Genomic DNA, 13,449 nt, shown 5'->3' on the forward strand with positions numbered 1-13,449 from the left:
GTGATTGTGTTACTTCACTCAAGATGATGCCCTCCAGGTCCATCCATTTGGCTAGGAATTTCATAAATTCATTCTTTTTAATAGCTGAGTAGTACTCCGGCGCTGTGATTCTTGAGGGGATGGTCTACACCTCAGGCTTCAGCAGATGGCCTCACAGAAGCCCTCGCTGCCATTTCCCTAAAGGAACAGTTGTCTCAGATTTAAGATTAAGTTTACAGAGTTGAATTATAAAAAGCTGGGGCTGTATTAACTTGGGAACTTTACAGTGAGTTTAGTCCTTCACCCTGAGGGCTAGCTTGGACTATGATTTTGGTGACGAGTTAAAAGGCTTATGTTTCAGGTAGGTAAACTTACATACAAAGGCAACTCTTATTTGTCAACTTTGCAATCATTTGTTGCTCATTTGCTTTAATAGTGAGTCACCAAAACTGAATAACAGAATAGGCGTTTAAACCTACTCTGCTGAAATATTTCTAAGTCTATACTACATATAAAAGATACTTTTGCTGAATATAAGATTTTAGGCTTAGAAAAAATAGTTGAGCTCGGCAGTGGTGGTGCATGCTTTTAATTCCAGCACTTGGGAGGCAGAGGCAGGCAGATTTCTGAGTTCGAGGCCAGCCTGGTCTATAGAGTGAGTTCCAGGACAGCCAAGGCTATTCAGAGAAACCCTGTCTTGAAAAACCAAAAAAAAAAAAAAAAAAGTAGTTGAATGCTGGGAGTGGTGCTGCCTGCCTTTAACCGAAGCATTAAGGGGGCAAGGGGGCAAGGGCAGGGGTGGGGCAGCTCAGTTTTCGGCGGGCCTCATCACCATAGCAAGCTACCCAGTCAGCCACAAAGTAAGACCTTGTCCCAACAATGAAAAGTTGTTCCAGTGCTTTCTGGATTTCATTGTTTCTGACTAGAAGTCTTTAGTTTTTGTTCCTCTCAAATGAATCTGATGCTTACTTTCCACTCCTTTAAAGATTTCCAGCTTTACCACTGACAGTGTGCAGTTGAATTATGTGTTGATGTAGTTTTTGTCATATTATTTGTGTTGCGGTTTGGTTGGACTTAAGGAGTCTGGTTTATTGGTTTTGTATCGTTTTATAGATCATATTTTCACGTCATCAAATTACACGTTTTTTTGGCATTAAACAAGTTTTTCCTACATTCCACTCTGACCTGTCTCCTTTTGGGACTCACACACACATGTGTGTTAGGTAATTTGAAGCATCTCTCAGCTCACCAAGGTTTATGCTTTTTCTTTGTTGTACCTTCAAGTTTTCTATCCTGTTTTTGGTAATGTCATCCAGTGCAGTGTTACTTAATCTTTGAGATAAGTTATACTGTATAACCGAGGCTGGCCTCTGTCTGTTGGGATTGCAGGCATGTTCTATTGTGTCTGCTACAGCAAATATATTTTCCATCTGCAAAAGTTCGATTTTGGTCTAAGAAAGTCTACATCGCTACTTAAAATATTTTCTCCCACATAATAAATATATTTACATATTTATATTTGCTGTGTCATTTGGGCATTTGTTTTTATTGTGTTGTCTCTTCATTTAAGACACGTTTCTGTTTTACATGCCTGGTAACTTTTTTTTTTTTTTTTTTTTTTTCGAGACAGGGTTTCTCTGTGTAGCCCTGGCTGTCCTGGAACGCACTTTGTAGACCAGGCTGGCCTCGAACTCAGAAATCCGCCTGCCTCTGCCTCCCGAGTGCTGGGATTAAAGGCGTGCGCCACCACGTCCGGTGCCTGGTAACTTTTTATTGGCTGTGAATTTTACAGTGTTGAAGAATAGGGCATTGTTGTGTGCATGTATTTTTTTTTTTTTTTGGTAATATTAATTGAGCTTTATTTTGAAGTGCAATTACTTGGAGAGTTTGGGCATTTCAAGGATTCCTTTGAAGTTTGGTAGATGTGCCAGGAACAGCCAGACCTAAGATAACTTTGCTGCTAAAGCAACACCTTTCCATACACTGCACTTGCTTGTTTGTGACGAGGTTTTCCTGCGTTGGTAGTGATTACAGCCCTGCGTTAACTTTAGAACTAAGTTTTCCTTCCTCATTGTTTTGGAGGTTCATTGTGGTTGGGTGTCATGTGTTTGTGCTACCAGTACCTAGCTAAACCTGCTTTGTCTGGTTTCCTTTTTACACTGCTGCTATCTGAAGGCGGTCTTGGGAGTTCTCCTTGTTTAATTCTATTATCTGTGCTGCCCTTGTCCAAAATCTAACATCTGCTTCTAATTATTTTGTTTTAAGGATAGACTCATTTTCCTCACCTTAAAATGGTTTAGACCTTAGGCAGCTGCTCAGGTAAAGGTTCAGTGTCTAATCTAGTTCCACACTGCAGAGGTTGGAGTGAGATGTAATGCCTAGCCTTGGACATTTGAATACTTGTTCCCAGTAGGTGGTGCTGTCTGGAGAGGCTTAGGAGGGAAGGCCTTTCCTGTGGTCACCTCCTAGGCCCTTCTGTCAGTACTGCAGTTCTCTCCAGTTTGGCCTCCTCAACCTCATTTCTCACTGCCTTCTATACCACCTCCTTTACCGAGTTTTTGCTCTTAGTAGGTATTTTCAAGTATTTCTTCCTCAAATGTGTATTTTTACTGCTCACTGGATAGCTACTGAATAGCTCTCAGCTTTCAGTTCTTGGTAGGGTTCTCTATTGTGACCCTAGTTAATTATCTGTTATATCACTAGTAATTTCCTTCATGTGTACCATAATCTTTTGCTGACTTGTGTCTCCTTTAATTAGACTGTAAGCCCCTTGAAAACAGCTGCTTTCTTCTTTACTCTTCAGAATGCAGAACAGTACTGGACTCCCCTAACAGATGCTTAGCATATATATGTACACTGGATGAAGAATAGTCCTCCCGTTTGTCACTCTTGTGCAGATACCAATGTTTCATTTATCCCTGTGTAATATCCAGTTACTTAAGCTTCGATTCCTTAAAAGGGCTAAGACTTTGGTAATATTACATTATTTGAGAAATATAACCAAGATGAAAAAATAGAATTAGGCTAAATGGGGGAGTAATACATATCAAAGAATAAGAAAATCATCCATTGATTTGCTTTTAATATGTTTTCCTGGGAAAATAATTTCTTCTAAAACTGCTATGAAGGTATACTCCATAAACCTAGACATGTTAAGTTATGGTAACAAACACAGTAAGCTAAACAATGAAGAGTTAAATAACAATGTGCTTGTCTAAGTGGAATATGGTTTTCTTTCAGCAAGAAAAATTCTAAACTGGGTCTCTCACATGTGCCAGTTTATGGATTCAAGCCTTTTATTCACTAGTGCTATGTAAAGCAAATCAACCTTATTTTAAATTCAACTAAATGTTTTGAAAAATCATATATATATATATATATATATATATATAAACACAAGGTTTGTATATATTCTTAATAGGCCAGATGGGCCTTGTTCTCACACATGCTGATTTGGAGTCATCTGAGAACTCATTGATTTATTACATACATGGACCAGTGTAGTGATTTATCTTCTATTTCTTGCAGCCACTGGTTTTACTGAGCCATGAGATTAGAGTACAAACATGCAGTGTTATATTTCTCCTACATGATACTCCAACAAGGTAGTACTCGGGTTAATAGTGGTTGTCCTTAAGACAAAACAAGTTTCTTGGTTTGTGAATTTTGGCATTTTTGTTTTTGACTTTAATATACAGAGTATAAAATGGGCATGTATCAATAGGATTGTGGTGGCGCATGCCTTTAATCCCAGCACTTGGAAGGCAGAGGCAGGCGGATTTCTGAGTTTGAGCCCACCCAGCCTCGTCTACAAAGTGAATGCCAGGACAGCCAGGGCTACACAGAGAAACCCTGTCTCGAAAAACCAAAGGAAAAAAAAAAAAAAAGATTGTAAAAGCAGAGTTTTAAGGCTAAATGAAAGCAGTTGGCTGTGTCCGTATTTTGGACTATGAGATTTAGACTTTGCTGCTAGATCAAATTCATAAGCATTCATATATTTTGTCATACTTAATGTAGCTTGTGTGCTTTGAGACCAAGTAGTTTTGCACAGGTTCAGCTCTTATCTCAATATGGTATAGTGACTGAGAGCCTATCAAGTCTGTAGATGTGCCAGATGAACTCAGCTAACTACAGATGCTAGCCTTCCCAAATGGTAGCATACTGATTGCTGATACATACTAACCGCAGAATCCGAAAGTTATTCAAGTTGTTGTTTAGAAAGCTGATAGCTTTTAGGTATGAGGCATGCCAAGACATAGTTATTGTGATGTAGTTCCTCTTTCCAGTGGACTGCTGCATCTCATCAGTCAGTGCAGGTGTTCTTGGTTCTAAGAGCAGAGGGTAGGCTAAGCTCCAGTCTGAATCTTTGTGGAAGTCACTTACAGAAGTTAATGTATTTTCTGTGAGAAATAGACATACAAAACTTGGAACTCCATTTGTCCAGATGTTTACAAAGCATTTGGCTTTCTATTGCTGCACATGAATAGTATCTTGACTACTATTACTTTTTTGTTGTTCTAAATCTATGAGAAAGCACACCCAGAATGCATGAAGGATGATTTGATGGACGTGGTTCTCTACCGTGTGAGATAGATGGGGATGGAAGGGTTGGTGGTAGGGTCTTACTTGCTGAACTGTCTTGCTGTCCCGGTTTCCTTTCATTGAGTGAAAATATTCACACGTGAAAAGCAAGAAGCCAAATGCTTTCTGGGTCCCAGATCAGATCTAGAGGTTGACCCTGTTCAAAACTGCTCAGCTATAAGGATGCTGTAGCCTGGGTGACGAATAACAGTGTGTCCATGCCCACAGAACTGCTTAGTTCCTACTTTCAGCAGCTTTTCTCTGACACATTTCCATTGTATGCCTGGAAATGGAACTGGACTTATTTTTAGTGTGAATTTATGTAATTATAAGAATTTTTTTCTCCTGAAGAAAATTATTAATTAACCAGAGTTTTGAAGTAGGGTTTAAGCAGTTAATATACTAAGTGAAAAGAAGTCAAGTCTACAGACTTAATTTTAAAACTAAAATAAATAAAACTGTTTTAAATATCGTAAGTTGCCATGGAACTCTGTGATCTTGTGGTAAATGGTCTATTCATTAGTCTATTATAAATGTGTAGTACTGAATTCCAGTGAGATATAATATCTTTTCTTTCCTGATAGTGGAGAAAAGGGGTATTCAAAAATAGCATTAATAGAAAATGGTATACAACTCAAGGCTTTATCCATGGGTGAGATTAAGTACTGGCAAAGACACATTACTTTGTCTTTCTGATTGTCAGTCTTTTTGATGATTCAGATCGTGATGGGACTAGGTTCCACAAACAGCAATTTTAAATGATGCTAACAGGTTTAGAAAAAAGCACGACAAACTTATTTTTCTTTTTTAATATCTATATAAAAAATAACGAGCGATTTACAGATCTTTCTCTAATCAGAACCTCAAGTGTATATATATATATATATTTATATATATAAAGGTACTGTACATATATAAACATTTACAACCAGTACATCCATATTTTGCTCAGCATTCCAAGGCCACATTGCTAAGTCAGTATATAATCAGTACAGTGACATGTTACTTAGGAAGAGCCATATCATATTGACAACATGACATCAAAGTTATGTCACAGTTAACAATAAAAATAGGATTTGCATCACTAATGTGGACTCTAGGGAAAATAAATCATTTCTGTAGTACTAAATTCTTAGCATTTATCAAGCTTCCTAATTGTCGCTATTCAAGTAGTTTTGAGATGGGTTAAATACAGTTCTGGGTGGAAGCATGTGGCATAGCGGGCCAGTACAGTTGTCACAGTGGAATTTGTCAGACTCACAAGGTAACAGAATGAGTGTTCAAATACTCCATAAATAAACAGTTTTGGTCTGAGAAATGTCTGTATTTATAGATGTTTCTGAATGCTGCTTCAGGGAACTAATGTCTTGATCTATTTTATGAGTTTAAGAATTGTCTCCAACTTTCAGCAAACATTTTTATTAGATTTTTAAAAAGAACTCTGAAAACTTTGTTTTTAAATAATTAGCTAAAAATTAAAGTTCCAACACACACAGTCTATACCATATTAGTCCTAACTTGCTGAGGAAGCCTAAGACAGGCTCTGTTTCTAATCCCTAATGCTTGTGTGTCTGCCCCTAGATGAGCTCCTCTGTCACAGGAGCTGGTGCTTTGTCTGGCAGTGGACTGTAGAACTGGCTTCATGATTAAGTCCCTCACAAAAATCTACATACTATTTTGGGTCTTCAACTATATTAAAGACTAATGGTTAATAATCAAAATATCCAGATGTAGTAGTTTTTCTTTAAAGAGAAACAAGCGGTACTTCTACATGCTTCTTGCACTTCCCTCAAGACTACAGGTGATCTGAGACACTGTCACTACATAAGGGATGGCTAACATGGCAGGAGGCTGTTAATTCTGTTGCTTAGAGTACGTTCTCATTTTGAGCATTCAATTGTAAGGAATATTTTTAGCAGTTACTTTAAACACCTTACTTAGCTGTAAAAAAGCATTTATAATATTTGACCTTCCCTGTAATGTGATGTTTGTGAATTGCATTTTTAAACTAGGACGGTCAGAAGCTGTGAGAAGAGGCAAGTGCCCACTTTGATGATGAGCTAACAATTTCTTCCTCTGCAAGGACTCAAATATTTCTCTCTGTAAACATGCAACATGCTATTGAAAACATCTTCAAGCCAAACCAAACTGTTTGATGGCTGGAAATATCAGAATGGGAAGGATTAAAACAGACATGATACAGTAGATAACTTGGCACAAACACAAAATGAGCTGTGACCACACTGCTAGGATCATGTCATTGCTGAGCGAGCAGCCTGAGCAGGGTGTGGCAGGTGGCAGGGGAGCCCTTGGATGCAGCTCCTTCCTGAGCGTGAGGAAAGGACTGGCCAGGCCAGGTGGGTCTAAGCAATCCCAGAAGCTCTTCATGCAGCCTGACGACTTGCTATTGAAGAATTTCTGGGGGAAAACCACACCTCTCCCCCTTAAAATGCTGTGTTTTTAGCACAAGATTACAACTTAATTTTCTTTGTTTTATACGAAAGGTCACAGCTGTTTGTCAGCCATGCCAGTAGTGCCTGTGACTTTATTTGCTCGTGGCACCCTCCAGGGTCCTGGAGTGATGGGTGCTTTCTTGACTGGAGAGCTACTTTGAGGTGTGCCCCCCACACGCTCCCTGCATCTGTCCATGACCTCTGATTCTCTGCCTTTGTGATCGTCTGCATTACCTAATGCCGTCTTCTCTTGAGCTTCCTGCTTGAGCTGTTTTGCTGAGATCTGGGTGTGCTCTACTGTTTCTCTACTTGTTTCTCCTGCTGTTGGCTTCTTTCCCTTTTCCTTTTCAGATACTACCCTACTAGCAGTGCTGCTAGTCTTTTTGGATGGGAGAGATGTTTCATCAACTTTACTGCTCTTTTTCTCTGGAGACTTGGTTCTGGGTTTTCCTGGCTGACTCTGCTTCAGATCTTTCCTGCTGACCCTTGACTTTTCTCTCCCATCTGGGACCTGTTCAGTGCTGTCACTAGGGTGGCCTGCTGCTCTTCGGCTCCCAGCCTCTGATAATTTGCCTTCAGTGTTTGACAGGCTGTTGCCTCCTATCTTTTGCTGCTTCTTGGGGCTAGAAGACCGTCCTCTGTCTTTTCTATAGGGATCTTGTCCAGAGCCTGCCTTAATGGTGAGCCGGCCTTTATTTTCTCCTTTCCTAGGGCTCAGTGACCGGTCTCTAGATTTTTCTTTGGGATCACTTTTTAGGGGCCTGGGAATCTTTTCCAAATGTTCCTCTGAATGTCGATTAACTGACTTTTTGGGACTAGCAGATCTACCTCTCCGTGTAACGCCATTTTCTCCTTTTAATAGACTCTTCTCACCATGCCCGTAACCTCTGGGTGGATCCTTCTTACTCATAGTTTTCTGGACAGACTGATACTTCATCTCAGGCTGGCTTCCATTTAAAGTGCTTTTCTTTTCTTGTACAGTGTCCTTTAATTCTTCTGCCTTTTCACATATCTGAGCTCTAGTCAGAGAGTCTTCAGTTACTGGCACATGAGACTCTTCAAATGTGGAAGCAGACTGTGAAGATGGGAGAGGTGGCGGCTGTTCATCATAAATGACATTGGAAGATGAAGGACTATTAGTATCCCAATCACCTAAAAAGTCATTGAGCAGAACATGGTTACATTCACGGATTATAAATAGGAACAGTGAGTTTTGAACTGACAGCCATGTGAATGTTACTTGGTTGCATAGCCCGAGGAGTATGTTCCATAGCTCATTCACATTTACCCTGCTCTCTGTAAAGGCAGATGCGTATAGATATCTGCTCATATATGGATTGTGTTTTTTTCACGTAGGTACTATAAGACACACACGATCTGTAAATTCTTTATATTCATTTAGCTAAATAAGATACAAATAATCAAAGTGGACCAATGTGCCTGGTCCAGTAAACTTACTAATTAAGCTATTATTACTGTTTAACTTTAGAATATGCCAAAATCACTAGTGAAAAACACCAGACTGTGGTAACCAAAATGTGGTTGTTAGGCTGTCAAATTTAATGTCAAAGGGAGATTGAAAAAGTGCAGAAGACAGAAACAGATGTATTTAATAGCATCATTTTAATTAAAAAGAAAATGAAAGAAGTGATTTAAAAGACATGCAAATTTACCAAGTCTTTTTAAGGAAAGACCAAGAAAAGCCCTGAAAGCCTTAATGTTGCTCAGGTTTCACGTAGGAGCACAGACCGGAAGGAGCCAAACCTGAAGAAGGAAGAGAAAAAGCCTAGGACTACGTGAAAACAAACCAGTACAGTTAGCATAGATGTCCCTGGGAACGCGTGCTGTATGAGCAGACGGTGGAAGATAACACAGCCAGAGGGTCACAGCTGGAAGGGACTGTAGGAGGTTATGTCTACGCTTACCCTGCAAAAGCTCTAATGGGGAGTGGGGCAGGGGAGACACATATTAAATGGGCATGGTGCTGCCTTTATTTGTAGGATCGTGCATTCTCAAAGTGATTTTTTAAAAACAAGGTGTCAGTTCAAAAATACATAGTGAAGCCAAGGGCATTCACAATCTGTGCAGGTGCAGTGTACAGACATTAGGTTTACCTCCCTGTCCCCAGGTAGTGGGGCTATAGCAACTTATTTTGGTAAGTAACTAGAAAATCCTAAAGTTCTTCGACATTTATTCATTAAGTGAGACAAAGAATACTTAGGACTCAGTATATCTTTAAGAAAATAACTTTTTTTTTTCAATGTGTAACTAGCCAAGGAGGGGATAAAGCTGGGGCATTCTGAAGACATTTGAATTGTTTGCCTCTAATGTTATTTACAGGTATGTTTCTGTACAAAATGCACTATGTGCTTTTAGATGAAGTAAATATAAAATATTCTATTCCAACAAAGATACTGTTTGGAAACATCATCTGTATCACAGTAAGTTTCTTTGGGGGTTCTGGTGTCCACTGCCTCCCTCCTGCCACCCCCTGTGCCAGCGTGAGTGTCCGGCTGTCTTGCTTACCGTGGTCAGGGATCAAGCCAGTCCCTGGCCTCAGAAGGAGGAGGACTTTATTCCCGCCAGCCTGAATGAGCTCAATTGCTCGAGTGTGTGTGATGCCTTGTGTCGGCTCCCCATTGATTTCAACGATCTGGTCACCAACCTGGACGGGGAACATTGACAACCGTATGAAATGGCACCGAGCTTCATTTCCACACTGTCAACAGAGCCCTTCAGCTCTGCTAAGTCATTCTCACTTGTACAGTCTTTAACCTAGACAGTGTGCTATCTTGGTGACAGCTGATGGGAACACAATGCATGATTTTATTTACTTGATAAAAATTCTGCATGAGCAAGTTTTATGTGGCTACCAGTCAGTATCTGAGCATTTGAAATCAAGCATTAAATTCACATTTTCCCACATCTGTAAGGCCCTGAGACTAATCCCTAGTATCTTAAAATAAATAAATAATAAAAATCTAGGTTTTTGTTTTTATTTATTTATTTATTTTTTACCAAAAGTTAAGCCCTAGAAAAGGTGACATTTATGAATAGCCCTAAGTAACCCTGCAGAGTGGCACCTACGTAACAGTCTGTAAGGGTGCTTTCAAGCATGAGCTAATCCTGACTTAGTTTTCTAAAGCTGGCACAGATGGCTGCTCGTCACTGAAGCTTTCCCGAGACAGTGGCCATCTTTTGTATTGCCAGCATATCCTATACATGAGTGAGGCTTTAGCTAAATGATATAACTTAGAGATTAAACTTTAAAGAAATTAAGATTTGAAAATACATTAATATGAACACTTATTTAAACCAATTACTGGATTGTATATAGTAACAAATATAAAATCATTTTCCTGGAAAACAGAAAGCTAGGACTCAGAATAAGATACCACAGTGCTGGTGTCATTTACCAGAAGTGTCTATTTTAAAGGAAAATAAAAAATACGTTGAAATCTAACAGTAAGAAACATGAATAAAGATGTTGGTTTTGAGATCCATATCAAGGTGACACGCAACTGAGGGTATTTATTGACTTCAAACAGTGAGATAGATATTACTGGATATTAAAACCCCAAATATTTGTAAGATACTCAGATAATGTGTACGTAATGTGTCAGAAGAGACTCAGTAAGGATCTGATGGGAAGGGGCTGGAGAGATGGCTCAGCAGTTACAGCACTGGCTGCTTTACCAGAGGACCTGGGTTCAGTTTCCAGCACCTACATGGCAGCTCACAGCCTTCTTTAATGCCAGTTCCTGAAGATCAGACACTTCTTTCTGGCCTCTGTGGGCCAGGTAAATACGTACGCATGTACATACATACATACATACATACATACATACATACATGTGGGCAAAACACCCATAAAACACAAAATCCACCCCCCATATCAAAACGAATGCTTTATATCTATTGACCAGACAGGAAGCTGTACTGTGGGGTCCAGGTATGTGGCTTTACTTTTTTCTAGATCAGCAGTCTTTCTCATTTTCTCCACCTGTTATATGAAAACCAGAGTCCTACCTCCTAGGGTTGTGGGAGAGTCAGTGCTATGCAATATGACTACACACCAACCACAGATAAGTGCTGGTTGGAAGTACTGTTGGAAACAATCTTTTATGCCAGATGTTGGGGTTCTGTTGTTTTAAAAGTGAGCTCCAATCTCCTTGGCATTCTCTGTCTCCCTGCCATAGGACTAGAGTTCTCCACCATCTAGACTGTCCTGGCCTGGGATTTCTTCACAGGCTCCAGACGTGTAAGAATTAAATTTCTTCTCTTTATAGATTTCCCAGTCTCAGGTATTCAGTAATGGTAACAAGCAGACAAAAACAATTATATAAAGTGAAAAAAAAGATGAAAAAAAAAAGCAGAGTAAGACAATAAAGATTACAGGTCAGGAAACAGTAAGAAAGGTAATTAACAAAGTCCTTATTGTCCAAAATAAGTGGGAAAAAAGCCCCTTTGGTAAGTGATAAAAGAATCATTTCCCTGAGGAATTATAAACAACAAAGTAGGAAAGTAATTCTGACAGAAATGAAAATCGGTGTGAGCACAGCTGGTTCATCCTGGGAGAGAGAGCATAGTTTCAGTCACACTCTTTCTCTTAAGCCACAAACCTACATATTTTAATATAAATACAATGTAACAAAACGTAATTGAACAGGCTTACCACCAGGTGTCATTTTTAACTTTAAAATGAAATAGGAAGGAAAGGGAAGTGGAACTTTAGGTTTCTGTTAGGCTGGCAGGGCTGTGTAAACACCAAAGGAAAACACTCCTCTGGGGAGGGGCACGTGAACATTTTTGCCGTGATTTTCAGTTACTATAACAACGTTAATAAAATGGTAAAACTATGTTTGAAAAGTGTTGTAAGGTTGAGAAAGTCTGTGATGGAACAGCACGGAGTGAACGCTGTCTAATAACTGTAACGGGTGGCAGGGCCAGAGGCTTTTGCCTCTGTAGGGATCTAAGTAGGAAACCTCCCTGGGCTTCTTATGTCTAGAAGAAACTGTAGAGTCCTTTTAGCCTGCTGTCTTCAGGACTTGTACTAAGATGGAAGAGATTTGATTTACTGATCCAGCTGCCCTGTACTGACTGTTCTTCTGGACACACAGAGAAGCCATCAGGCTCTGAACCCTGGCTAACTGGGGAAGCACAATGGTGGCATGCGGCTGCAGAAACCCGTTTCCTGTGTAAGGGGTTTCTGCATTCCCTCTAAAGCAGTTCCTTCTAGAACTTTCCAGCCTACAGGCAAAAGCAAAGGTTGCAAATAAAAGTCAACTCACGTGAATCCTGCCGTCTTTGATGGCAGGCCCATCCTCGGCCAGGCGCAAGATGAACAGCCCCATGTTGTACTCCTTCCCTCCGCGGAGGCTGAACCCGAAGCCTCGAGGGCCTCTCTCCAGCTCCACAGGGTAACAGCCGAGGCTCTGGGGGAAGGAAGCATGACAGAGTGCTCTCACGCACTGCTTCTGATGTGTCCTGAAGAGAATGTGCTTTATAGCTGAGGGAAATAGTGTTTACTCTTGATACAGTTCTAAGTGGCAAGAAAGGAATGGTAGCTGGGGCTGCTACTTAAGTGTCATAAAAGTCAAATGGATTCATTTGAAGAATATGCCTTCTTATAGTCAGTCAATGTTCAACAGAACAATTAAGAGAACAGAATATTTGAAAGCACCCACTTTACAGAGATTTTTTACAAATTTTCCTGAAAAGCAAGCAAAAGCCCCCCCCCCCCCCCAATTAGCTAAAACTATGCACTTGTGCATACTTAACCTCGGTTCTGACTTCTCTGTTTGTATGGTGTAGTGAATGACAACCACATTAACCACAGTCCTGTAAAAATTAGTAATTTTGGAAGCAAATGTATCCGAACAGATTCGTAATAAAACACCAATGTCAGTGATTCAGCAACCCAGAAAATCAGCACCAGGGTGTCTGTGTTTACCTGATTGTGCCGACTGCCCACAACTGAAATCACTGCAGTGTCAGGCTGCGCAAGGTGCTTATGGTCAGACCAGGAATGTCTGTAAGAACTGCAGACATCTCTCCCAATTTCACCTTCTAGGGCAATTCTGTGAGAGAAACCAAGTTATGTTCTGCACTGAGAAAATGAGAAACAGTCTGAAAAGCAGATCAACTCCTCTCCAGGCTGAGACTTACCATCCTCTATCCTGACAAGCTGCTGTAAACAGACTATCTCTAGAACCCGAATTGCTAGGAAAAAAAGACTGCTCCTTCTCTCCAGGGTAGGTTACACACTGAACCCCATCCCCTTCCTTCAGTGGTATTTGATGGAGTTGCTCTCAAAGAAAGCTGCACTCAAAATAACTGAACCGGGGGCAGACACTGTGACCTTGTCACCATGAGAAATGGACCTTTTGAAGCCCCAAGGCCTGGGAAGATGCTGAATTTCTGGGAACCTAGTTTT

At 40.2% G+C, this 13,449-nt stretch overlaps 1 protein-coding gene across 1 annotated transcript in view; it reads right to left on the reverse strand.

Moving 5' to 3' along the window:
- Positions 1-3,882: 3,882 nt before the first annotated feature.
- The window catches only part of Magi3 (membrane associated guanylate kinase, WW and PDZ domain containing 3), a 192,090-nt gene continuing 182,523 nt past the window's right edge, over positions 3,883-13,449 (reverse strand). Inside the window, exons 18-21 of the mRNA XM_021159113.2 lie at positions 12,967-13,093; positions 12,305-12,448; positions 9,540-9,678; positions 3,883-8,165 (exon numbers count right to left, since the gene is read on the reverse strand). Of these exons, the coding sequence (XP_021014772.1) occupies positions 7,066-8,165; positions 9,540-9,678; positions 12,305-12,448; positions 12,967-13,093 (1,510 nt within the window). The 3' untranslated portion in view covers positions 3,883-7,065. The remainder of the gene's footprint in view (positions 8,166-9,539; positions 9,679-12,304; positions 12,449-12,966; positions 13,094-13,449) is intronic.

Source organism: Mus caroli, chromosome 3, assembly GCF_900094665.2.
Source record: "Mus caroli chromosome 3, CAROLI_EIJ_v1.1, whole genome shotgun sequence".
Lineage (NCBI taxonomy): Eukaryota > Metazoa > Chordata > Mammalia > Rodentia > Muridae > Mus > Mus caroli.